The sequence below is a fragment of the Rhagoletis pomonella genome, unplaced genomic scaffold (genome assembly GCF_013731165.1).
Source record: "Rhagoletis pomonella isolate Grant_MI unplaced genomic scaffold, Rhpom_1.0 Rhpom_scaffold_00005, whole genome shotgun sequence".
Classification (NCBI taxonomy): domain Eukaryota; kingdom Metazoa; phylum Arthropoda; class Insecta; order Diptera; family Tephritidae; genus Rhagoletis; species Rhagoletis pomonella.
In genome coordinates this window covers 44,248,759-44,275,686 of record NW_023458559.1, presented here as the reverse complement: position 1 = coordinate 44,275,686, position 26,928 = coordinate 44,248,759, and the positions used below count along the sequence as shown (strand labels likewise).

Here is a 26,928-nt window from a genome sequence, read left to right as displayed (position 1 = left end):
TTTATAATTTTGACGCGGGATGTGGTTTGGGCGCCCGCCCAACGAAGCATCATTTGTTCGCCATGAGAAACCCTCTCATAAAAACCACCTTAAATTCTTAAAGATATGAAAATAAATGGTCATGAGTTCGCTTCTCTTTTTGAATAAAATTTATTAACAAATTTGATCAGAATGGATGTATGCATGCCCTTTAGCGTTAGATTTTCGCAAAAAATGTTATACTATTTTATTAATAAAATGGCAACCAAAATCAAGTATGTAGAGCTTTAAAAACAAACATACCCAAATAATTTATTCAACACTCCAGATAACTTCTAAATACTATACATACTTACTTTAACTTTTAACCTTCATACAGCTTAAACCAAAACCATAGAAGCATAGCGAAACTAGCGTAAAAATAAGCAAATAAAACCATCAAATAAACACTTGAAATCCAAACAAATAAACACTGCATAAATATGTATGCATCAAAAAATATCGTGGATGCTGGTCATTCATCCCCCACTGAAGAAACTCTTGAAAAAGAAAAAAAAAAATCTTCTCATAGGCCGATTTCTTCTGTACATAAGTTGCCGCAACTCGATGCTAAAGTGGCACTTAGCAGCAGGCTTTCCCACCCAAAGGCAGCTTATCGCTTAACTAAATATGTGTCTACACTTTTCATTCGCAGCAATAAAGACGCCCATTACACCCCACCTACGCTTTAACAGCAAATCACACACACCGTTAGGTGATAAATTTGGGTTCGGCAAAACAGTAGTTGGCTAAAAACATACAATTTCTTGCCTAAGTAGTAGAAGATACTGGAGCACTAGTAGTAAAACGTAATAAAAATGTAGTAAGCTGGTAAATGAGTGTTTGATAATAATATATGTAGACCTCTTAAAGACACAAATGCAGTCATGTGCATTCAGTTGGCCAGTAGTTAAAATTATGATAACAGTCACAAACGCTGCTTTTCCGTTCCACCTGTTCATATAGTCCAACTAAAGAAATACTCAAATTTATTCAATGTGAATGGAAGTGCAAAGAAAAACTGGGACTGCGATCGATTACATTTTTGTAATTTTAATTCTAACACGACTTCTCTAATTGCGTAGTATTTTTTACGGGAATATTTACCAAGCTCAGAACTCGTGACATACAGGAAATTAATTTTCGGTCTGTCATGATCTGCCTTAAGAGGTGATATCTTATAATTTTTTTTTTTTGATTTTTTTTCAGATTTGGTGAAAGGTGAATATATGGCTTATTGTTGGCTTACTATTTCTGAAGCCACACCGTAAAATGCATCCTTTAAATCACCGTGGTAGTTGGCACAGATTGCAGAAGCAACCTTCTTGTGAATGGTTCCGAACGTAACTTATAAAAATTTCAATCACCAGGCATGCATTAATCCGACTATTTCTTCCATTGGAGGTTAACATCGTCCATAATTGTTGGCTCAGAATATTGTTATTCTCTTTTGGCTTATTTACTGTTAAGGATTTCGTATATTTTGGTAGAATTTTCGAGCAGGTATATACATGTCGGCCAGCATTGGCCAGCATCGGTCACTTCGCACCCTCGCGCCGTGTCATGTTCACCTACTTTTCTGCGCTTCTTACCTTCTTGCCATAGTTCTTCTTATACCATCTTCCCGTTAGCTGCTGGTGTATCTCGGTTATTGCGGTACTTGCTACATGCTAAGCCTGCTTCGTCGTCAAAATGACGCCACCTACACACTCTGGGCATAGCGGAGAGTCATGTATACCGAAACGGTATAAATAACACCCATGGCTTGTGAGGAACTGCGTTATGTGAAACTTTACTGCTCTATGTGTCCTATTAAGCAATTTATGTATCTTCGGGATTAGTGTGCATATCCACCTTCTTTGAAGGGAGTTTTCCGAGCGATGTTACCATTTTTCCACTGATGCATATTTTTCTTCCTTAACTATCTTCGCTGTTTTGGTGCCATTCAAACTCTTTTGTTGCTCAATTCTCATTCTTTACTCCGCTGAGCTAAGCGCATCCGACACTCAGTGCACAGAACCTGCGGAGCGCCTTATAGAGATGCCGGTATGAATTTCTTCCATCGCTCTTGCCCAAACTGGGTTTGCATACAGAAGTACCGATAGAACTACTCGAGCCAAGAGAGCACGCTTTCTGCTTCGAGGTCCACCTATAAAAGGGAGGATATGTGGAAGGGCACCGTAAATCCTTGACACCTTTATTGTCGCCTCTCCGCTATTGCGGTTTTCAATGCCTTCTTCAGAATCCCATTCGGGCATTGGGATTTGCTGTATCCAAGCGTATTTTCTACAACTATGACTTCTTCTGGTATCACCTCAAATACCTCGCCGATGTTTACTGGTTTTCTCGGCTTGCCAACTATTTTGCAGGTGAGGAGGCAGGGTCCTAAGAACTTTATTGAGAATAATTGGGCATTTTTCCTCTGGAGTTGTTAAAATTTTTGATATTACCATTTTGTATGCGCCCCCCAACGAGTGCGCCAGAAAGGTATCTAAGGTTGTGGTATTTGGAGAAATGAGGAAGCAGACGAGTGCGCCAGAAAGGTATCTAAGGTCGGATTAGTAGAAACCCGATAAAGGGAGCAGGCAGTTATCCTTTTTCACATTGTAGTTTAGGTACCAATGCTGTTTAAAATAATAGAATTAAAAATTTAGCCGAGCTTTTAACAACATTTCGGCCACCTTATTTCAGTGCCAGCTGAGAAAAAAAATCACGCATTAAACGAGCATTAAATACTCTTCTGGGTAATTTCTAAAACTAGATTAAAGTGATTGCATCGCTGATCTTGATTTCCCTCGCCATTTATCAACATTATTTTTCTATAATATGCGTACACGTGTCCCTCAAAAGTCAGCAGTGCATCGCAACGACAGAACAAAATGCCAAGCTAATCAATCACCAAAGCGTCGAGCCAAAGCAGAAAAAATAAAATCAAACCAACAAACAAACAATTCAGATTGCGTGTGGTCAGTGCGAAGGCGGGAATGCATAGTAAGAATTTACATACATACATATGTATGTATGTACACTTATTTATTTGTGTTATTTGTATGCATGTAGAAATGATTCAAAAACGCATTTTAATATACAAATATAAATATTGCATGTCTGTGTGAGTATACAGGAAAATACCCTGCAGTAAATCGCGCTAGTTCAGGACTAGCGCAGAGTTAGCTCTTTAAGAGGCGGTACTGGTTCTCGATCTATCCCAACGCAATGCTTTCAACTGTCTCTTTTTACATGGCGATGCCCTACGAAGTGGAAATTGCCCCCCTCTGCAAAACATTCGAACTAGTTCTAAACTGGTTCCATTTTGGACAGTTCTGGGATAGTAAGTTTTTCTATGAGAAAAAATTTTAAAACTCGATTATTAGATTATTTTTCTATTCTAAACTGGCTCCATTTTAGACAGATCTGCGACAATAAGTTTTTTATTAAAAAAATTCTGATTTTTTGACCTTTTTTCGTTTTTTCTGTTCTTTTACAGATTGCATTTTATTAACTTTTTATTTCTTTTTTTTATTTTGTTTATATTATTTGATCACTTTCTCTTCAATTTTTAAGCGGCACTCAACAATTTAAATTTCTTAAATCTGAAAATCACAACTGCCTCCTCCGCGATTTGAACTCGTGACCAACGATATTAGAGTCGGAGGTTTTCCTGCTATTTTCGTATTGTACGAGAAGTGAGAATTTGTGCATTTACTTCTCAACAGAGCACAACTAACACACCGAGAGTTTCAACTGTCACTCTCTGCAGCCGTTTTGCACTAGTTCAGAGATGGTTCTGAAATGTGTAGGGCGGAACTAGTGCTTTGAGAGACTGTCTCTAAATTTTACTGCAGGGTACATACATATATCTATGAATTTGTGTACGTTCGTTGATTACGCACATAAACGTATGTATGCATGTATGTAAACACACAAATGAGCGCGGGAATTTTTCTTTAAAATGAAGCGTAGAAAAAAAAGAATATGAAAAGAAAAAAGAAACTGCATTCAAGTTAAATTATTGCATTGTTTTCACAAACAAACACAAAGCGCCTGGCAAAAGCACAACAAAAGCAGCCACAGTTAAAAGTACTTAGCTACAAATTAAAAATAATACAAATATTACAAAAATAAGTATAATGAAAAAAGATACGTGCCAACAACGACAAAACCGCCGATTGACCCACTGTCACTGACGTCGACCGCAATACCCCGCCCAACGTCTGAGAGACCAATAAGTAGCAAACTGGGACTTACTGTCAGCGTTTACTAAATTTACAATACTTCTGTATATGAGTATGATGTCTGCATGTATGCATTTTTAAAGGGGTGCTCAATATATGTGCTACAACTTTAATAAATTTGGGTAGGGAATATGGAAATGGCGTTATGGAGTGAGGCATCGATACTGTATGCCACGGCCCCTCTCTGACGTAATGCGAAAGCAGTCCCGTCACATATCGCACGATTAATAATATAACGAAGTACATATTTCAAAATTGCAATTTTGTGGGAAAACGCAATCAAAGTTTTATTTATCAATTCATACAGTTATATAACAAAAGACAAATGGAAAGGCGCATACCTTCGCCATTTTTCGGAAGTTTTGTCATCTGTTAGGCTGAACACATTCTCTTTGTCAAGCTTAATAATTGTATGATGCAATCTCCAAAAAAGTAAATTTTGAATTACATCTCTATATTATTAAACGTGCGATATATAGGTATAGGGCCAACCCGATACAAGTAACAAAAATCTTTCGCATATAATTTTTTTAATTTATTTCACTCATTTGGTAATTTTCTGTAATAAAAATTCTGAAAGTAAAAGTAAAATTAAACATAAATACTACTCTTGCTGTGGAACGGAAGGTTTGGACTTTCGGCAAAATTTTTGTTCTAGTAGACCACTTTGAAAATGTTACTCGTTTCAGTGGAGCCCCTGCTGTTACATTTATACCAAACCTCGTCCAAAAATGTGAATATTACTTTACTTATGTAAATTTGCGTCGCAGCTGACTTGCAACCCTTAATTCGGAATAGTAATATTTAGAGACAGAACGCTCTTTTATGAGGAGTCATATTTTAAGTGACATGAGAGCGTGAAGGAAATATTGAGGCTAATACATTGAGTTATATAAAAAATAAATTTTAGTTAAAGAACGCTGTTTCGTTTTTAACTCTCAAAAATGGAAATAAAAATTGAATGCTCTTGAGTTGGGTTGTAGTGAGAAGGAAAATGCAAGCTTTATTCCTCAGTGAGGAATTTTTGCGAATTCTGTCTTAAGATATACTATTCAGAAAAATTAAAGGAGGTTCTAAAAAGGAAATTATCCATGTTGAAAATACATTACCTTAAACCTTAAAGCTTTAAAATGCATTTTTTAAAGTCACACTTCAACCCTTTTTCACCGAAATACAGCCTGCCAAATATCACTGAAAAATTTGGATAGTTTTTTTACTTCCCTACCCCACGTCTCCACCCTCTACAGATTCTGTTGAAAAAGCTGTGTTAAAGCAGAAATGACCAAATTTCCATTGTTAAAATATATCTGTCTTGCTGAATTTCTTACCATCACTGTCTTAACATCAACTGTCATTTCGTAGTTTGACAGCTCAATTTTTATTTTACCGCTCTATTTACATTGGGTGCAGATCGATCTGACTGACTTGATGCCATTTTGAAAATGAAATTTTGGGACAGCAAGTTATACATGATTTATTTCTGTAAAAGTTCTTACTATTCGAAAATTTCGTAGTTTCGTTAACTTGCTTGACGTATATTAAACCTTTTGATCTCGAATTTTTTTCTTTTTCGAACTTCCACGAACCTAATCTAAGACAGTTGGTAATTTTCTTCAGTGTATTATAACGCACCGCGTTTTTTTTCATTTAAGCTCTGAAGAATTCCTTTAAATTCAAAAAGCGAAGTGGAAAGATTATATTGAAACACCTTGTACACATACATATGTATGTACATATGTAAATCGTCTAACAGACAGCCTGGTGAAACGTGCAGTGAAATTGACGTTTTGACGCTGCTATGTGTAAGTGGAAGATGCAAATATGCAATCGAAATTATTCAAGCAAAATTTTTTTTGTAAAGTTCGCAACATCTTGAATGGATTTTTGACTTGACAGCGATGGAAGCAGGCAGGCATGCTGGCCGCTTTTCTGAAAGCGATTAATGATGAATATGTATAAATATAGCCATGTACATGGGTAGGGATGCATTTATGCACTTAATTTGAATATGATATTAGTAGAGTTCACTCTTTGATGCGAAAATGCGAAAGGCAAAAATTAGCTTTTTTTTTTTTTCTATGCTGTGCAGCGTTAGAACTTCACTACGATCGTAGTAGATTAGCTACGATTTTTGACGAAAACTATAAATTTACTTCGCTACTCCGCTTTACCCAAGGTCTACTTCGGTTTTCTTTCCCAAATAATAAAGAGCACTATCTGAACTCAAAAAATTGTCTTAGGGTCGTTTTCAAGTAGCTTTAAAATTTAAGTGGCCTCCAAATACATTTTGCGGTAAAAAATACTACACTTTTTTTTAATAGAAGAGATCAAAGAGTGATTGGCTTCCAATTACACTGTACGTATGTAATTTTTTAACTTTTGAAATTTTCTAAAAAAGAAGATTTATAAGGCCATGAAATAGTATTCAAATGTTAATTTTTTTAAGATATTGGTGTTTGATTTTTAATGGTGCTTCATTCGTGCAAGGACTCGCTGAAATTATCCGATGAATAATTTTTTTGAACCCCTTCACGAGTCTTATTTAAAAACAAAAATTTACTAACGTTCACCAAAAAAAAACATGAGCTTGGAATGTAAGGAACATTTTTACGTTGCTATTCCTTTATACATATATGCTAAATAGTATAGTTGTAGGGCACAATTCAAGGCTATTGTTATGCATTATTTTATTTTTGTAATTAAAAAAGGCAAGTTATGAGGAGCCAATATACATAAAAAAATATCTACTACGGAATTTTATTTTCTGCTACGCTTTTTCACTTCATTTACTCCGATTTAGGCTTGCTGTAGTTCTAGCCCTGTTGTTGTGCATTTGTGCGAAACGGCGCCAAAACGGTGTCATATGTTTGTTGTAAAAAAAACTGAAGATTTTCGCACTTTCGCTCAAACGCACACAGTTTCGCATCAAGGAGTGAACTTTAGTACTGTCTTTCAGGTATTTAAAGCCATTTTATACTACGTACATACATATATCGCATCAATAGAAACCCAAGGTGGAACTTCTAATTTCTATTTTTCTATATTGAGGGAAGTCAGAATCTTTTGTTCACCTGCACAAAAATTTGCGAGCTTTGACATACTCGATGTTAATCACAATCGGTCAAGTACCTTTAGTAAATGTTAGAGCTGATTGCTAGATGCAAGATAATTGCAAATATTTTTGCATATATGTAGATGTCAAAAAATTCTTACTGCACGCCAACGGCCGCAAAAAGCTAATTTTAATATGTCACTTTGTTGGACACGCAAATACAAATGATTGGCATGTTGTTGAAAATTCAACGAAAAAATTAAACAATTTGGACATAATTTGGATATGCATATATCTGTGGCATTTTATTAAAACAACTTATCTGGAGATAGGCTATTTTCCCTATAAAGCAATATTTCATTTGATTCCCAAACAATATTTCAACGATTAACTAGCCATAGGTGTAGTTTAAGATGCCCTTTAGTAGAAACTTAATAAAAATATAAAATTTTTCAAGCGTAACTTATTAGTTTTTCATTCAAAGTCAAATATTCGAAAGACACTTTAATTGTTTTCATAAAATGCCACAGACATGCATACATATTTACATATCTGAATGTTTGTAAGAAGCTTGTACCGGTAAGATATGTATAAAATGCAATTCATACAAATTTTTACAGACATATACCGCCACGTGAAAATTAATTACAATAAATTAAATTTCAGGTTTTGGGTATCGTATCTCTACTTTAATCGTAGGCCGAGCATGCATTTTCCAAAAATAGCAGAACATTGGATTTAACTTTAGATATTTAATATTTAGAGCACAATCAATTTTTTTATATTTTATACATTCATATAAAAAGGCTAGGACTTAAATATACCTTTGAATCTGAAAAATTCAGGAAAATATCAAAAATTACTATATAAAACAAGGAAAGCGCCAAAAAATTACGAAGGTTCCAAAAAACTCCTAATGATCCCATTTATTTCGTAAAGGCTCCAAAACAATCCTAAAAATCTCGAAAAGTCTTTAACAAAATTTGAAATGACGAAAAATTCATTTTTTTAGACATTTATATAAAAAAGTTAAAATTTAAATATACCGCCAAACCTAAAAATTTCATAAAAATTAAAAAAAAGTCCCAAATCAAACCAAGAACGACAAAAAAAGATTACGAGAAATCGTAAATAACGCACGAAAAAATCTTCAAACACCCCGAAAATACTCGAAAATACTGGGCAATCACAAATAAATTATTTTTGTAGTGTTTTTTTTTTTTAAATTTATTTTCTAAAGCAAAGCTTAATAAAAATTAATTTTTGACTTCTGTGTTTAGACAACGGAAACTGATAGTTCCAGAAAAATGCCGGAGATTCTCAAATAAGACAAAAAAAGTAGAGAAAAATCATGAAACGTACAAAAGATAGGATAGGATCTCGAAAAACACGGAAAATTGCGTATCACTTCGTCAAAGATATTCCAAAGTGCACCGAACAATTCCGAAAGGTCAAGAGAAATTTGAAAAATCCCGAATAACCACTACGACTTCTGATAAGAGTCTCGAAAAAGACTAAACGAAACGAAAAAATGCATCACTTCACCAAAGGTATTCCAAACAGTTCTGAAGTCACAAGAGAAAAAAAATACAAAAATTCTAATAAGATTTCAAGAGTACTTTGCCCTCAATGTTGTCATCAGAAAGTCCTCAGTATTAATAGTAAAACTACTCATTTATGCCATACTACAAAAACAAATGTGTAAATGAGTTAGAATTTTTGCCTAAAGTGCTCGGTAATGTCTCGAAAAACACGGGAAATTACTTATCACTTCACCAAAAAAGTCAAACAATTCCAAAAAATTCTATAGAAGTCTCGAAAATTGTTGAAAACCACGAAATATTATTTCAAAGCATAAAAAAGTAAAAAAGGGCCAAAAAACCCGCGAGGAAGTTTTAAAATATCACGAACCAATAAGGAATTTCTTTATAACTGATAAACGAATAAAAATCATATATTATATATCAGGCAATTTAGCCACAATTTTTAAAGAAAAATTCTCGGAAAATCCCGAGAATAACTAATAAAGTCTCAATAACTCTGAAATCTCAAAAAAAAGCGAAAAATTCATTTAAAAACGCCGAAGAAATAAAAAATATTTTCTAATGATTTCTTAAACAAATAACGCTGTCTTCAAAAAATGTTCAGCAACGGCAAAGAACTTTTTAAAGCGACCGAAAAAACGGAAAATATTTCTAGAGATTTTTCTTGAAAGCAGAATACTAACATTTTTTATGAAAAAACCCCAAATGTCCAGGAAAAAATCTCAAAAAAAATACCTGACAATTCTCGATTTTTTTTTAAATTTCTCGAAATAAAAAAGTTAACATTTTTTAAGTCATGAGACAGTCCGGTTGTAAAATATTCGTTCAAGTTTCGAAGTTGAACTGATTAAGCACATCCCGGCAAGGTATTTGCGCAAATATGAACTTCCATAGCAAACTTTTTCTGCATGCACTTGCATAATTCCTTAAATTTTAAGTATATATGTATGTAGTTTTTGTCGTCTTCATATAAAGATTATTTTCTTAAATTTTTTTTTTGGTATTTAAAAATTCCTTCTTATTTTACAACCATTTGGCGAACATCAAATGCATTTAAGAAAGAATGTCATTAAAGCGACAGCCTTAAATGTTAAAAATATGTTACTGGTGCATGTCAACATGCGTGCTTACACATGAAGTACAAATATGCGATTCCTCGACATACATATTTACATAAGTATACATTGACATGCATAAATGCCAGTAGATGTACGTACTTACATAAATAAAATTGAACAATGAAACAAAAAAGGGGCCTTAAATATTTTGTTCACTTAAAAAAATGACTCATAAAAAGAAGCGTCACCATAAAATTTGTTTACGCGTATTGTCTCGCCAAAATTTATGGATAAATATCTAGGAGTATTTTATCTTTCTATTTACGTGTAAGAATTAGTAATTAAATTCAGCAATATTTGTTTTTGGCATAGAACAAAATAATTTTAAAGTAACAAAGTGCATAAGTACAATAAAAACAATTTGACATATAAACAATCAACAGCGGAAAGGAGCTTTCGAAGCTGTATAATTTAGAGATACCCAGGCCACAATTCATGTGAGCTCACCAATTCATCCAAGTAAATTTTAGTAAGTTGCTAAGATCATCATTAATGTGTAGTTCTTTTAGTTATACGCATGCCAGTCGTCTTCGAAATTAAAAATTCTCCCAAGCTCTTGTCTCGTTTTACTTAGAGGAGTCTAAAATAACGCTAGCTTACGTGCTAATTCAAGGAAATTTGCAGATTATCCCGTGAAAAGCTTTCATTAATCAATAAGTATAACTTCTCAGCAATATAATGTTTTCAGTTCCTAGGTAATCGTGTTCATTGCTTTTTTATAAGGAATTAGGACCCCACCTGGCTCTTTCAATGGCGATGAGTACCTCTTCATTAATTTTGCTTAAAATAACATTACTGGTTTCGCCGTAGTCTCATCTTCAGAGCCACTTTTAGACAGGTTGTACCGCGTCATTAATTGTCCGAGCGTATCGGAAACTATTTGGCTGGCGCAACAAACGAATTCTGAAGCTCCATTACATATAGCGTATTGATTAGGTTAAGCTTAATGGATCACTCGGAACTCTCCAGTTTTAAATTATCTACCCAACCGGAAATTATACAGGATCAAACCAATGGCCTCCTGATTTCTAGGCGGATGTTGTAATGCTTTTAACACCTTCTACCATCCATTAGGGGGCGAAAATAAATAAGTCTCGAGCTTTCAAGTCAAAAAGTTCAAAAGGTTTATAGCTCTGCATTCACGAAAAATATAAGACAGGCGCTCGGTCTGTCGCAATTGTTATCTTATAGCCCGAACACAATGAAAACGACGAGCTACGAACCACAGCTGTCAAATTATTTTTCCACGTATTCTTATGTAGATAATTATTTTGGCGACGACAGGGCTGTTTCTATTTTTCCAGAGACAGATAAGGTTCTTCCTCTTCTTTTATGTCAAACTCATACAAATTCATGATGTCGCTGTTGCGTTCAAAAATATCATGTCGCCATCGACCAAGCGTTTTGATAATGAAGATAACAAATTGGAAGCTGTGGTCCGTAGCTCGTCGATTTCAATGTTGCGCTTCGTCTGAACTCACAAAAATTACATATCTAGCTTCCTTCGTAGTGTTATCGCTACATTTTGAAATGATATTGGTTTTTTCCGTCAGAAAATTTGATTTCTCCGGCACCTCTCAAGAGGCTACGGTCTTTTGAAAGTGTAACTGCTTAGATTCTGCCTGTGGCATGATTCCGCCTCCTTTCCGTTCTCTTCTATTCTGTTCATCATCCTACTAATTCCCAAGGAGTACTAATGCCATTCGAGAATTCAGAAATAACATTTTTACGAGGCTTGAATACGAAAACAACGAACAGCTAAAAGTAAAAGTAGCCCCTGGACAGGCAATGGTAAACTTGCGAGTGCATTTCTCCCATGAAAAAGCTTCTAATAATACCCGTTTGCCATTCGGAGGAAGTACGCTGCAAATTGGAGGAGAAGCTCGGCCAAACACTTATTAAACGTGAAAGCGCGTTTTTTATCGTAAGAATGCGACGTTAGCCTATCAGTTTCACAGTTGTACCTACCCTTTGATATAGTTCAAGCGCTCTTGCCTTACTTAGTGGAGGCCACGAGACAAGGGCCCCACGATGCACCTATCGCATTTTCACGTACAAAGATCCCTGTGGTGACTTTCTTGATGCGTTCCATTGTGTTGTCATTTTAGAGCAAGCTACTATCGAGAATTTTTCCAAGATACTTGGCGGTATGTTTAAATTTCAGGGTTGAACCATCGAGTTAAGAGGGTATAAAAGCAGGTATTTTGTATCGTCTGGTAAAAAGGAATAACTCTGTTTTAATTGGGTTTACATCAAGACCGCAATTTTTGGTACGAGTAACTACCATAAGGAGATAAGCAGGGGTCACATAGTGGTATCGTCTAGAAATAATGAGTTGAGGCCAGTATGCAGCTCTCAACAAGAGCAAAAACTCCATATAAAATGACGTACAAAAAATGGCTAACGCTACGCTTTCTAACTACTATGGATTTCTAAAGTTTTTTTGTGGAAAAAGAGCGCAAGGCAAGCCATGTTTGCAACAGTAATATATGCCCGTTTCATTACTTCTTGAGGAAACAGGCTGTGAAGTATCAGATGTCGAAATTCCTTGGACACACACACACGAAATAATGGGAATTCTTTTCTTGAGAGCTGCATTCTGGCCTTTCAGCTCAACAACTTTCCAAACAACACCACTCTGTAATTGTGAAAATGTACAAATTTTTCAAATGGACAAATCGTGCGATCCCTGCCATAGGTTTCATATGAGGTAGCGCACGATTCATCATTTGCCCGCGATTCATCATCAGAGTTGTGTAGGTTGATTAGTAGATAGTTAATTACCAATCAATTACCAGAGGTGTACAAGAGGGGCTACAAAAGCAAGGCCTAGTAATAGATAAATAATTTGGGAGAATGATCTTAAATATGTACTTTTTATTACATAAATCAAGTTGGACTTCTAGTTTATCTGAGTGATATCCTATGATATAGAAGTGAAACTCATTCATATTTACAAAATAATTGCTTCAGGCTGCCGCTGTATAAAACGTAATTAGATAAATAGAATATATTTTATAAGGGATTAAAAAGTTTCAATGAACTACCAACTGAAATAAAAAATTTTGAAAACATTGGTACCTTCAAAAGGTTGCTACTTAATCACTGCAGAACATTGGATATTAGACAGAAAAATCCGGCACGGAAACCAGTCCTTTCCATACGATCTAGCATGGTGACTCTGGACCTCGTCCATTCAGATCGCCTGCCCGTAGAGAAGTCTATAAGAGGCGGCTTGGAAACTTGTCCTTTGCAACCGCTCAGTGTTTGCGGCTCTGGAAATTAAATTCTTGGACCGCATCCCATGCGCGTGATATATTTACGGTACTGCTTGGAATCTCGTCCATTTCAACAGTATCGAGAATGTGCCATTCTTAGTTAATTATACATAAATCATCTTATATTGTAAAAGGTTAACTTATATTAAGCTTTAATTAATGAGTTGTGACTCTTTTGAAGACGGTGTGCGATTTGTTACAAATGTTTATATATGAATATACGTGTATATATATATAGGTCAGATGACTGTAATAAATAAATAAATAAATAAATACCTTTAATTACTCAAAGGCTTGTTCTCCATACCGTTGTGGGATGATTCTATGGATTCTATTCCAAGAGTTTTATTTACGATTTTCTGCATAATTTTAATATATTTATACACACATAAATATTTAAATTCACGCCTTTTTTGTAAATATTTCACTAGTCTCTTTTAATTATTTTTTTAATCTTTACAACGATCACATTTTAAGACAAGAATGTATGTACATACATATATACATATTAGTACGTTGCATAGAAGTTTTATATAATATTCTCATTGAATATATTTAATTTGGAAATAAGCACACATAAACACATGAAAATATGACACAATAATTTCCCATAATAATCTTACTTGCCTATATTATTTCGCATACTATTATTAAAGTACATTAGACCGTACCACCTAACAAGCTAACGAAAAAAGTTTGCTGTACATTACTGAGTCTTAATTATTTTTCCACGGCAATTTCGAAAAAAAAGGATTTTTTTGTTTTTGCCGAACCTATGGGTCGTCTTTTTTATATTTTTCGTTATATTTTCGGCATTTACAGTCGGATCTTAAATCATGATATATCGATGTTCTTGTCTCGAGGATAAATATTTTTTTTACTTCCAGAGTTCATTGACCGCAATTACCCCGTTCTACTTAGTACTTATCCACCAGATCTCAGTTCCTACCACGCTAACGTACCACCCTAATGCCAGTAAATTAAAGCTCGTCAAAAATAATTAAACTTTTGCTAATAAAGTATTTTGATTTTTCCAGTAGAACTATTTTAAATAAATATTTTTTTTTTGCCGAATATACATTCGGCGTAGTTGTCACCGAAAAATGTGAAGACCCTTAGGTTCTGTGAAAAAAATATTTTTTTTTTCGAAATTGCCTTGCAAAAATACTCCAGGCTCACCGTGTTCGCGAACTTTTTTTTTTGCTATCTTGCGTGGTGGTGAGGTCTAATGTACACCCATACATATCTACATTGAAAATAAAATAATATAATTAATTAAATTTCCACTCGCACACAAACATTTGGCCAAAAAAACAATGTGTTTTATTAAAGATTTTATCGTCGCTATTCACTTTCATCTGAATTTTTGGCATAAATTTGTTTGAATGCGCTACGAAGTCATGGCAAAAAAATAACAACAGCAAAAAGCTGAATATAATTAAAAAATAAACATTCCAATAAAATTTTTAACATAGAAAACAAACACATGGCAAGCAAATTAGTTCAACGTTGTGGCAAACTAATTGTAAGCTGACATAAAAACGGAAAATCGCATATAAAATAAGGCGATTAAAATTACTGTCACGTTTTGGCGAAGACATTACAAGTCGAAAAAATGGACAAAAAACCGGAACGGCATGAGGCGGGGTGTTATTCGATACGCACTCCACTAAGGTACTCATAGTGAGCATCTAGTTAACCAAATTTTGTTGGATATTCATGCTTTTATTTATTTATTTATTTTTTGTTTGCATTTTTTGGTTTGTGGGCCAGTATTTTTAGCTATGATAGCGTGTCTCCTCAATATTCTCTTATTTTGAGTGTGTGTGCGAATAAATTACTTTGATTTGAAAATGAATTTGTTGTGAAAATAAATTTGACGCATGTATGTTTGTTCAAAGATGTGCGTAGAAATTGATTTTTAAAGTGCGTCTCGCGTCTTAAAGGTAGACTACATCGGCTTTTTATTTGCTCGCCTTTCTTCTGCGCTTCAATGTTTTGCGCTTTAGAAAATTGAATTCGCAAATAGAGACAAAAGTGGCGCACGGCCTAAAAAAATCGCATGAAATTATTAGCGATTTTTGTTATAATTTGCATTTGTTTTTTTTTTTATAATGTTTTCTTTGTCACTTTGCACCTGGAAGACGTAAATCTTTCATCGAATTCAAATTCTTTTAATGCTTACTATAAAAAATCACGCATAACTATGTCCATCTCACAATACATGTGTACATACGAGTAAATAGGTCAATTATTCGATAGCGGAATGAAAATGTAAGCTAGGTAGGTTTTTTTTGTCTTCTGTGACTGTTGAAACTAAACATCAAAATCTTTTTTTAATGCATACAAGTTTGCGGTTTTTTAATAAAAAGTTTTTTTAATAAAAAAATAAATTTTTTAATTCTGAAAAATTGTTTAAATTGCTAATCATTGTAATTTTACTCGTGTTACTCATTTTTTAAAGAAATTCTGTAAAATTTTTAGCAATAAAATTTCAAAAACTTTTATTTTTATTGCATACAAGTTTGCACTTTTTTATTTATTTTAGTAAAAAAAAAATAATCTTAGTTCTAAAAAATTTTTAAATTTGCTAATCATTGTAAATTTGCTCGAGTTACTCGTTTTATTAATGAATTTTGAATTTTATACACAAAAAATCTTTTATTTTTAATGGATAAAAGTTTGCACTTTTTTATTTACATTAACAAAAACATTATTTTTTTAATTCTGAAAAATTTTTTAAATTTGCTAATCATTGCAATTTTGCAAACTCGAGTTACTCGTTTTTTTTAAAGAAATTTTGTTAACTTTTTAGTAATAAATTTTAAACTTTATGCTCAAGATATTTTTCAAAATCTTTTATTTTCAGTGGATACAGATTTCCACTTTTTTAATTTGAATAAAAAAATAATTTTTTTTTTAATTCTGAAAAGTTGTTTAATTTGCTTGTCATTGTAATTTGGAAATTCAGGTTACTCGTTTTTTTTAGAAATTCTGTTAGTTTTTATTTCATTTTTTTTTTATCTACAAATTCCTAATCTGTCATACCATTTAAAATATTTAAAATTCTTTATTAAAAAAAAAATCGTACTTTATTTTTACCAAACAATTCAATTTTTTATTTCTTAAAAATCTGTAAATTTACCTTCAATCATTGTAATTTTGTATATTCGAGCTGCTCAGTTTTTAAATTCTGTTCAATTTTTTACTTAAAAAATGCCTATACAAGACTTGTCCTTTTTTAAACAACGTCGGTGATACTGCAAAACGTTCTATGTCAATTATTACTCTTGGAATTTAGATTGTCTTTTACAGGCACCGGAATGCACATGCAAATTAGTACACTCTCATTAACTAATGACAAACTTATCTCCCTTTGGCTGAAGAAGATGGTCGATTAACAGAAGCGATCAGATACTGGTGACAGAGCTCTTAAGCACCCAAGGTCATAATTGACATAGAACTTTTTGCAGTATACATATGTGAAATTTCTTCAATAAAAAACTTTTAGATTTGATATTTTCACTTTCGTAAAAAATATAGGTTTTTTTAAATTATTTTAACGATCTATCACTTATTTCGATAAATAAATTATTTTTTAGCAAAAAAACTAATTAAAAAATTATACAAATTTAAATTACCTTGAAAAGACTTTATTTTGGAAAAAGGTTAAAATTTTCGCCACATTTTTATATATAGAAATAAATTTCAGACATGAACATCTAAAGACTAACACAAAATTAAAATAAATATATATTTAAAACAAATTTTAATTTTTATAGAGGTAATAACACTTTTCCAACAAAATCTTTTCATAAATTTTTTTTAATTCTGAAAAATTTTGTAAACTTGCCAGTCATTGTAATTTTGCAAATTTTTTAATGAACATCTGTTCAGTTTTTTTAATTTTTTTTTTAAGAAATTGCTTCTACAAGACTTGTGAATACGTTATTTTTTTTATATAAGTAAAATTTGTTTTAAGTAAAAAAAATCGTTCAAAAGAAGAAAGTAAAGTTTAACAATTTTTAATTTTCATAAAGGCCATAACAATTTACCAAAAAAAAAAATGCCTTCAACGAAAACTATGTCTTCCAGTACCACACATTTCAGGCGGAAGCAAAGAAGTCGGAGAAGCTAGGTACATAACTAATTATAATTTTTAACCCGATCATAAGGGATTTAAGAATGCAATGTACCTGAGAGCGCCAGAAAGGGCATGTTTCGAAATGTATATAAATATCCAACTGAATAGTTGATTAGATACTGCAAATGTCTACAAACACGTATTGGTTTTTTTTTTCTGTGAAACATGGCACTACTTATTTATAAATTATAATTTTAATAAATTATAAATGTAAAATTTACTTATTATCGTTTGACGCATAAATATTTTTAAGATTTTTATTTTAAAATTAATTTCAAACAAATTTACTTTGAAGCTTTTTTATGTGTTTTTGCAAAAATTCTTTAGATTGACCATTTTCAAATAAAAAGCGACGTCCGAATCATCAAAATTAATTGCAAGTATTTAACAAAAGAAAATTTCAAACTGTCAAACGAAATTTTTGATGCTAAAAATACAAAATCAGACATTCGAATTTGCAAAGAGTTTGCAAAAATCAACTGAAAGATTTGCATATGTACGCATGGGCATCAGGGTGATCCAAAAATACACCGGAAAATCCATTTTCTGGAATTTTCCTGCGTTCTCGGACTGCCTGCCGAGATAGGTCGATCTTCCACTCAGCCATCGATATAGTATGTATGTAAGTATGTATGTATGTAAATAGCTATACACTCAATTCCAACCAGAACCATGTCAACAAAGCAAATGCTGAAATGCATTCGCGAAGCTAGCAAACAAGAACAGGCACCATATCGCTGGTAACACAAAATTACGAAAAAATTTAAATAAAATTAAAACGGTACAACACATAAAATAAAAAACAAACGCAAAAATAAAAAGCGGCCTTGTCTTGCTATGGCTATGGCCAAAGCACCTGTTGAACGCGCTTGAAAAATTGCAAGAAAAGTTTGCAATGCACACACACCGAAAACAAAAATGAAAACAAAAACCAACACAAACACCAGCGAAGGAAAACACAAGCTTTTGTGCTTGAGAACACACAGGTATTTATGAGCTGCTGTAACTTGTTTTATTAAATTCTAATTTAAATTTGTTTTTTGCTGCTGCACAAAACCTAAAAAAAAACTCATTGGCGCACTTGAAGCAAAAATAGTAGAAGAAATAGAAAAAAAAATAAAAAAAAATAAATAAAATGCAAAGCAAATGCTGTCTTTAAATTCCATTTAATTTTGTTAGCTATACGCTCTTCACTGCATTTTTGCATTTGTATTTACATTATTGCACACTTTGTCGTTTCTTCGCCAGGTGGCACTTGATTTGCTTGTGTTCAACGCCACGATTTTTATTAGCAGCGACAAATTGTATTTGTTGGAATTTTTTATTTTCTGAAAAAGCGCCGTTTGAACTTTTTTTTGTTTAATTTTATTCAATTCATGCCGTTTTAACCGTTAGCAATGCAGCGCGCGCGGCACGTCCCGCATAACACGTCCATTAACACCACACCGAAAAACAACCGTTTAACACCGTTAAACGAAGACGCACAACCGCAACCGAGGAACGACAAAACGCAACTGAATGCGACTCCGCCAACAGCTATTCAGTTAATAGCCAGCCTGTTCGTCGTAGCTCATATCAACCCGCTCATCGGCAGCCAGCTCACGGACTACGGTGCGTATGTGGATTGCAATGCGTAGTGTGCGGCGGTGGCGGTGGTGGCGGCGGCGGCACTTGATCGTCGTCGTCGTAGTCGACATGTGCAACATGGGGAGCGACCACTCACCCTCCACCGCCACCACCAACCAAACTGCCCCCCATCGCTCATTGCCACTTCCGATGCACGCTATGTCATGCTTTGGCGCGCTCAAAAGCCGGCAAAATAAGCGAGTCGGCAGCCACGCGCACCACCACTTCGTCGTTGAATTTCGGCCGAAACTTCGCAGATGCATTATTGCAAATTTCATTCATAAATTTTCACTTTGTTTACGCTGGTTGTTGCTTTATTGTCTTCCTTTTGGGGGTTATTGCTTTGCTTTTTTTGCTGTAAAAAGCTTTCTGCGCGCGCAAGCCATTTTGCACTTTGTGAAGTAGTGTTGTTAAGTTGTACGAAACGGAAGCTTTCGTGTCCATCCGTGCTAACCGGAAATGAGTACCGTTAATCTGAGCGTTTTTTAAAAAATTTCGAACTCAGGGGTCAGTGGGTGGCATCTCATGGCGAGGTACGAAATTTTGCAGTTTTTACGAAACCTCAGGCCATCATGAACTCTCTTGGGTACTAAAACAAAAACTGTCCAATAGACCGTACCACCATATAAGCAAACAAAACAAAGGTCAAAGTACACCCCTGAGACGAAAGTATTTTGGCAAGTCAATTTCAAAAAAAAAAAAAAAAAAATTGTTGCCAAACTGAGGGGTCACCTTTTTGCATTTTTCGGTGACACCTACTTGCGACAATAACTTTTTTATATAGTTCTACTGAAATAGTCGAAAAACTTTCTTAGCAAAATTACATTATTTTTGGTGAGCTTTAATTTATTGAGATTAGGGTTGTACGTTAGCGTGGGAGGAACTGAGATCTTGTGAGTATTTTTATTTAAATAACAGCAGCCACGAAGGTGTTGCAACTTCGACTATCTGCTTGTATAAAAAGAAACCTCACGCAGGTATTCTTGGGAATATACCAAGTTTGGAAATATGCGGATTTTCTCATTCCATAACCAAGAGGATATGCTTTGACGGAAGGCTCCACCCAGTGAAAATCACAGATCGCAAAGTTTGGGCAAAGGAACGCTCTGTCCTTGATCCCAGATACATACATTGGTACATGTGCGGTTCAGGGGTGGAAGACAGGAAACCCGCAACTCCCATATCCAGATGGCTCCCGGTTTTCCAGGCTGAAGTTTTAACAATTCTTAGCTGATCCAAATTAAAACTTGAAAAGTATATCAAGTTCGCCTTTCTAGTTTTCATTTCACATAGCCAAGTAAACATCCGGGCCCTCTCAAACAGGATGATGACATCCAAACCTATAAAAGACTGCTTAACACACTTCAAACCCGGCAGAAAAAATAAAGTAACTCTATACTGGGTTCCGGGGCACTGTGGGATCGAATACAACGAGTTTGACACGAGAAGGATTCTTAGATGCCTTTTTAGGACCGGAATTATTCGGTGGTCTCAGCTGGCCCTCTTCCAAAACCATAATAACTGAGTGGATGTACTCTGAACGCAGTAAGTACCGGGAGGCGGGGCCATAGACAGGCCAGGCTCTTTGACTACCATTTCGGATGTTACACAAATAAGCAGAAATGACATCAGGCTTTTCTTCGGGTATCTAACGGGCCTGCCTTGGCCATGCAAAGCTTAACTTTCTTAAAACCTTAATTGTTCAAACCCTTATTAAGGCGCTTTAGGAAGGTCTTGGAAGCCCGATATCACCATGATCTAGTCTACTTTCGCCAGACCGAGCCGGAACACCCCAACCAAGGACAATCGCAAATACCTTTTTCCTCTAGGGAGCCGCTTATACTCAACCAACATCTATAACTGCTCAACTTCGGCACAATGCACATCCGCGCCCTATACTGCTGTTAGCTCAGCTTATGCTCGGATCTCGAAAACCACGAGGAGTACCGGACTGCTGTTACGTGACCCTTACGTCTGGCTCTTATACAACAACAGCTCAATAGAACCCGCGGTGGTGCACCCACACTTAACACCAGCCATTCCCGTACTTAAACCTTCTTTAACCCTAGAATTACATTCTTATTTTCTGTTATAGTGAAAGAAAATGTTTTGTTTCATAACTTTTCAAAAATTACCAAAATTTAAATCAAACCTCACTAATTCCTCAGTTCAGAAATACACCGAAAATCTCTATTCACGGCTGCTATGCAACTCTGCTGGTGAAAGAAAGCGTTTAGCAAAACAAAAATTAAAATCAGCTGTCACTAGATGACAAAAAGCGAAGATAAGTGAACAAATTTTTCGTGCTGATAAGAGAAAATCCGTTTATAAATAAATAATATTTGTATAAAAAGCATTTCTTACTGTGCAGAAGCATGCTCGCAGATGTGGACGTATTCATATCCAACTATACGCTAGTAGATCCAGAAATATACCAATTATGGATAGAGGGATTTTCCTGTAAGTGGCACCGTGCAGTGCAGAGCGGCACAGTTTAATAAACTTTGTGTAAATCTCAACATTTCAGCAAGTGAGGCCGTTTGCTACTTGAAGCAGAAGGGTTTTGGCAGCTTGTTTGGAGCACCAATCGATCTGATTGCATCCGATGTGCTGGATCATTATCGTACTTACTCGCTCATAGAGCGACTGCTGCATGCGCCCACAAAATTACTTGAGCAGTCTTGTTTTCAATTAGAGCCGCAAACGCGTGATTTGATTATTGAAAAGTAACATAAATTATAAGGAAGCAATGCTTTTAATGATATATTTGTATTTTAATAGGTACTACTCCATCGATGATGCAGTGGCGCGAGAAATTCTAGGCAAGAAGCTGTCATCGCGCTATAGAAAGGATCTCGATGAGGTTGCGGAGAAGACTTGCGTCAAGCTAAAGTCGTGCAGGTTTGTTGTGGTTGTATTGTTGTAAGTTGCTGACTTTTATTAAGGTTTCTTTTTATAACAGACGCCAATTCGACAACGTTAAACGCATTTTTAAGGCAGTGGAAGAGTTACCCGGCAATATCACCAACAATATTAAGCAGCTATTTTCGGTTTCGGATGGATTGGCCAAGTGAACAAAACTAAATTGAATACAAATTGCCGGCCTTTAAATAATTTTTTTTTTTTGCTTTTTCCCAGAAAATATGCTTCTATAGTCTTTCTTGCTTGCTTACGTTTTGAAACCTCTAAGAAAAAGTTGCAGTATTTAACTTTTTCCGACTTGTTTGCTTGCTCGCAAGCCATTATGATTTATTGGACGTATACCTATCAGCATTCAGGTCCTGAGTATTACGATACAGAAATGGACAAAGAATTTCTGCTTGATTTGCGTGAGCTGCGTTGCCTGTTGGATAAAGAGAAGGAAATCAAGCAGTAAGTTATGATTTACATATCTGCTAGCTAGTGATTTAATATAAATTTTGTTATTCATATATATTTACAGTCTAGTTTGCTTGCGTTTAAAGCCAGTTCTGTTGGAGCGTGCTTACTTTGAGCTGGACAATAGCTTCCGGTAGCTACTAGTTTTTTAACATTAAAGTTCTTTCACTACTTACTTTTACTTAACTGCAGCTCCTACTGGCGCGCATTTATTACTATTGCTTGCAATTTACATCGTAATCGTGAATTGCGTGACTTATTTTTGGATCTTTGTGAGAAATTAATAGAACCATGGCGTCAAAATGGCTGGAGCCGAGAACAAGTAAATAAATTTTTGTCGGCCATAACTCAAAGTGTTTTGGATTTGGAAATTTCACGGTGAGTCATAAATAAAAGTAATAATATGTCTGTATGATTATAATGGCGCTAAACAGAAGAATAGTGAAACATATAGTCTAAATATAAAGGAATTCAAGTAGCATTTTATGAGCAAAAATGTGTCTAAATTTTCCAAAGCCAAACCAGTCTTCACAAATACCTTTTATTACAATATTTAGCTTAAATTCTGTATACGGAGAAGACTTTCAAACCCGGTGCTTCGAATAACCAGCGGCAATGTTAAGCTCTCGTGTTTTTCGACGAGAGATAATCATATTACTGAATTTTAATGCTAATGCTATACGAAACTTGCGTTTATTGTGGTTCTTAAAGAAAACATTTTCTAACTTTTACTTTCTCTTTCATTGCACACAACTACTTTTGCCACAGTGACCAAGAAACGCGTTGCCTTTGGGATCGCTACATGCAGGTCATCAGCATTTGCTTGGACAGGATGTATCATATTTAATTCAACTAAGATGCCTCGTTTTTGTGTTGTTCAAAAATGTGTTGTCTCTCTATTAATCACGGCTATCGCTGAATCCGTCTAGTCCGAATTTTCGTGAAATCTATGAAGATGCTATCACTGAATCCGAATAGCTACGAACAAAGCATACACTTTGAGTGCATACGTTCGTAGCAATTCGGATTCAGTGATCGCATTTTCGTTAATTTTACGAAAATTGGGCTACGATGGTTGCAGCGATAGCCCAGATTTAAATTAGAGTTCGAAAGTAATTTAATGCCTAAAAAATTTAGATGTAAAAGTGCAATTTGTTGTATTTAAATTTTAAAAACATTAAAAGAGCAGCATGACATTTTTTAAAAAGTCCTTTTTTAATATGAAATATGGAATGCGACGGGTTTTTACTTTACTCTTTTGCTGTTCAGTACAACACCCACTCTTCAACTCCTGCTGCAATTTACAATCAAAAGCGGTATTGAGTTCACTTTTGTCGTGTTTTTTTACACAATTACCCGCATTATTTATAATATTATTTATTATGTTGTAATATTGCGATTTGTGTATTCACAATATATGAAAAAAATACTACAGAACAAAAACCTTCTCACATTATGCTCCACACAACGATTTAATTAAAGAGATTTAACAGAGAGTTGCTTAACTATGTATGTTTATAAATAGAAATGTTAAAGTTAAACAATCGTCAATACAAAATTGTATTTTCGCAAAGAAAATTATCTTCTTTTCTTCAATTTGTTTTGTTTAATTGTTTTTGTTTTTTTAGTTATATGTATTAAGAGTTTTACTGCTATATTAATAAAAAGAATAAAGTGCTATAAAAGTACTAATTAAAATTTTTAAAATTTTTGTGAAAGAAGTTATTTGTTTCTTTGCTCATTTATATTATTATATTCTTTTCGTTTACATTTTATTTATTATATAAACCATTCTTCCCATCAAAGGCGAAATTTGCAGCTTTTGAAAGCTTTTTCTTCGCAATCACTCGCTTAGTGGTGAGCTAAACCCTTAGCACGTCAGACACGCACTCCAGCAAGTGCAAAGCTTTTGTACGCCTCAATGATTCCTTTCGTAGGTTGGTAAGGTAGTAAACAAGCAGTGGGGGTGGAATATTTGCTAGTAATGGCATTTGCAGATGCATAGATACAGTTGGCAGCAACCACCCCCCACCCCATGCCAACCAACCCGACAGTTGTGCAAAAGTTCACAGCAATCATTTCCAATTGTCAAATGCATTTTTCCATTCCTCATACTCACTGAAGCCTATGCACTGTGCTGAGTTTAGTTAGTTTTTGCAAATTCATTTGTAATGCAGTTGTAATACAGAAAAAAGGTAACTGCAACAAATTTTGGGATTCTTAAGTGATTGTTTTAAAAAGTTTAAATTCGAGTGATATTAAACCATACATTTCGAAGCAAGAGTTATAAAATCCGTGGATCCGTAAAAAAGGTTATTCGATGGAACGTAATCTGTAAATATATAGCAGTAGAAATTCGTCTGATTGCAAAACGTTAAAGAAGCGCCACAAGTGGCTGCAGCGATAGGCGCTATTGCAACATATAAGTGATTTTTGGTAGTTTAGCTTTAATAAGGAGATCGTTGTGAATTAAATTGATACCAAAGACGGTTTTTGAAACCTCATAAGAGAAATTATTGGTGAGCGACATACAAAGTAAGCGTATATCAGCGGCCAGGCACAATTCCCAACCCACCACATTAGTGCTTGCGGCGCGACCATGGAGGAAGTGGACGATGAAACATTCGACGATGCCAAATCTACGCGCACCTCAGATGAGAATCGCAAGTAAGTTTCATAAAAAAAACTAATAACTGAAAAATACTGCATCCCAACACTTTTTTATTTTCCTATTTGCAGGCAAAACCACAGTGAGATTGAGAAGCGTCGTCGCGACAAAATGAATACGTATATAAATGAGCTGTCATCCATGATACCCATGTGCTATGCAATGCATCGGAAGTTAGACAAGCTAACAGTACTTAAATACACAGGTCAGATATATGTAGATGCACACAGTGGCGTAGCGCTAAGGAAAGCTTTACTCAGACAGTATTCAATTAAGAGTATCCTTGCTTAGTAGTTTATAATTGCATTCTCACTTTTGCTTTTTTTCAACTGACTTGCAGTGCAACACCTGCGTGGCATACGCGGCAGCGTGCATCCATATAGTGGCGGCGATTATAAGCCCTCTTTTCTATCGGATCAGGAACTTAAAATGCTTATACTCCAAGCATCCGAGGGATTTCTCTTCGTGGTGGATTGTGATCGCGGACGCATTCTATATGTTTCCGAATCAGTGTCGCAAGTGCTAAATTGTTCGCAAATGGATTTACTCGGGCAAAGTTGGTTTGATATTTTGCATCCGAAGGATGTGGCTAAAGTAAAGGAGCAGCTTTCTTCGTTGGATCCATGCCCGCGGGAACGCCTAATTGATGCTAAAAGTGAGTGTAAAATCTAGATTTAAATGCTACAAAAGTATTTACATCAAATCTTATAATTGCCTCTACTTAATTATATTTTTCTTTCTCCAGCCATGCTACCCGTCAAAAGCGACATTCCACAAAGTCTTTGCCGCCTCTGTCCGGGCGCGCGTCGTTCTTTCTTTTGTCGCATGAAACTCAAATCAAATAACAACCAAATAAAAGAAGAATCAGACACATCCTCGAGCTCACGCAGTTCTACAAAGCGCAAATCTAAGCTAACTGTTGATCACAAGTATCGTGTTATACAATGTACTGGTTATTTGAAGTCATGGACGCCAATAAAAAACGAAGATCAAGATAGCGAGAGTGAAGATAACCTGACGAATCATTCCAGTTTAGTGGCTATTGGACGAATACCGCCGAATGTTTTGGAATCAAATGTGCCACCATCATTGGACAACCATCCTAACATTAGGCATGTGCTATTCATCTCAAGACACTCCGTGGATGGCAAATTTTTATTCATTGATCAAAGGTACACAAAGGCAAACGTTTTTGGGTAGCATAATTTATTTTAAGAATTGCATTTTCTTTTAGAGCCACAATCGTCATTGGTTTCTTGCCACAAGAAATGCTTGGCACCAGCTTTTACGATTACTTTCATCATGAGGATATTCCTGCATTGGCGGAGTCACATAAAATGGTCATTCAAGTGCCGGAGAAGGTAACCACGCAGGTTTATCGTTTTCGCTGCAAGGACAGTAGTTTCGTACAACTGCAGAGTGAATGGAAGGCTTTCAAAAATCCTTGGACAACTGATATTGAATATATAATTGCGAAAAATACGGTTTTCCTCTGAATACTTCTCCGGCAGCTATGCTATTTATACGTAGAGTGAATATTTCGTAATCTAATGGAAACGACTTAAAAGTTTACTTTTATACACATACTAGTGTGTTGTATTTTCATATTAGATTTAAGTTCATCGCGTAAATATTTTGCATAAATTCATACAAGGATGCTCTAGCGGAGGTTCGCAAATAAAAATTCATCCTTTACACATTCTTGTGTGTATAAGAAAGAAAAATTGCGTACAAACAATATTTTTTTTAAATCTAATTTGGATTTAATTGCAGCCTAGTAAGGAAATAAAATGCCCGTTGTTGTTGTAGCCCTGTCTGGACTAGCTAATTGTTGTTGTTGTAGCGGCACTACTAAGCCCCGCCTTTT

At 34.8% G+C, this 26,928-nt stretch overlaps 3 protein-coding genes across 5 annotated transcripts in view; all 3 read left to right on the top strand.

Moving 5' to 3' along the window:
• LOC118739040 (nuclear hormone receptor FTZ-F1) overlaps nt 1-26,928 on the top strand; it is a 628,268-nt gene that overhangs the window by 554,020 nt on the left and 47,320 nt on the right. The window lies entirely within an intron of this gene.
• Nucleotides 21,284-23,609, top strand: LOC118739046 (acidic fibroblast growth factor intracellular-binding protein-like). Its single transcript, XM_036470152.1, has 8 exons — nt 21,284-21,475; nt 21,543-21,741; nt 21,797-21,916; nt 21,978-22,085; nt 22,154-22,387; nt 22,458-22,526; nt 22,586-22,771; nt 23,162-23,609. The coding sequence occupies exons 1-8, from the start codon at nt 21,391-21,393 to the stop codon at nt 23,238-23,240; spliced, it is 1,080 nt and encodes a 359-aa protein (XP_036326045.1). The 5' UTR covers nt 21,284-21,390; the 3' UTR covers nt 23,241-23,609.
• LOC118739045 (protein cycle-like) lies at nt 24,252-26,766 on the top strand. The gene is made up of 5 exons (XM_036470151.1): nt 24,252-25,060; nt 25,133-25,266; nt 25,402-25,716; nt 25,807-26,233; nt 26,296-26,766. The coding sequence occupies exons 1-5, from the start codon at nt 24,993-24,995 to the stop codon at nt 26,555-26,557; spliced, it is 1,206 nt and encodes a 401-aa protein (XP_036326044.1). The 5' UTR covers nt 24,252-24,992; the 3' UTR covers nt 26,558-26,766.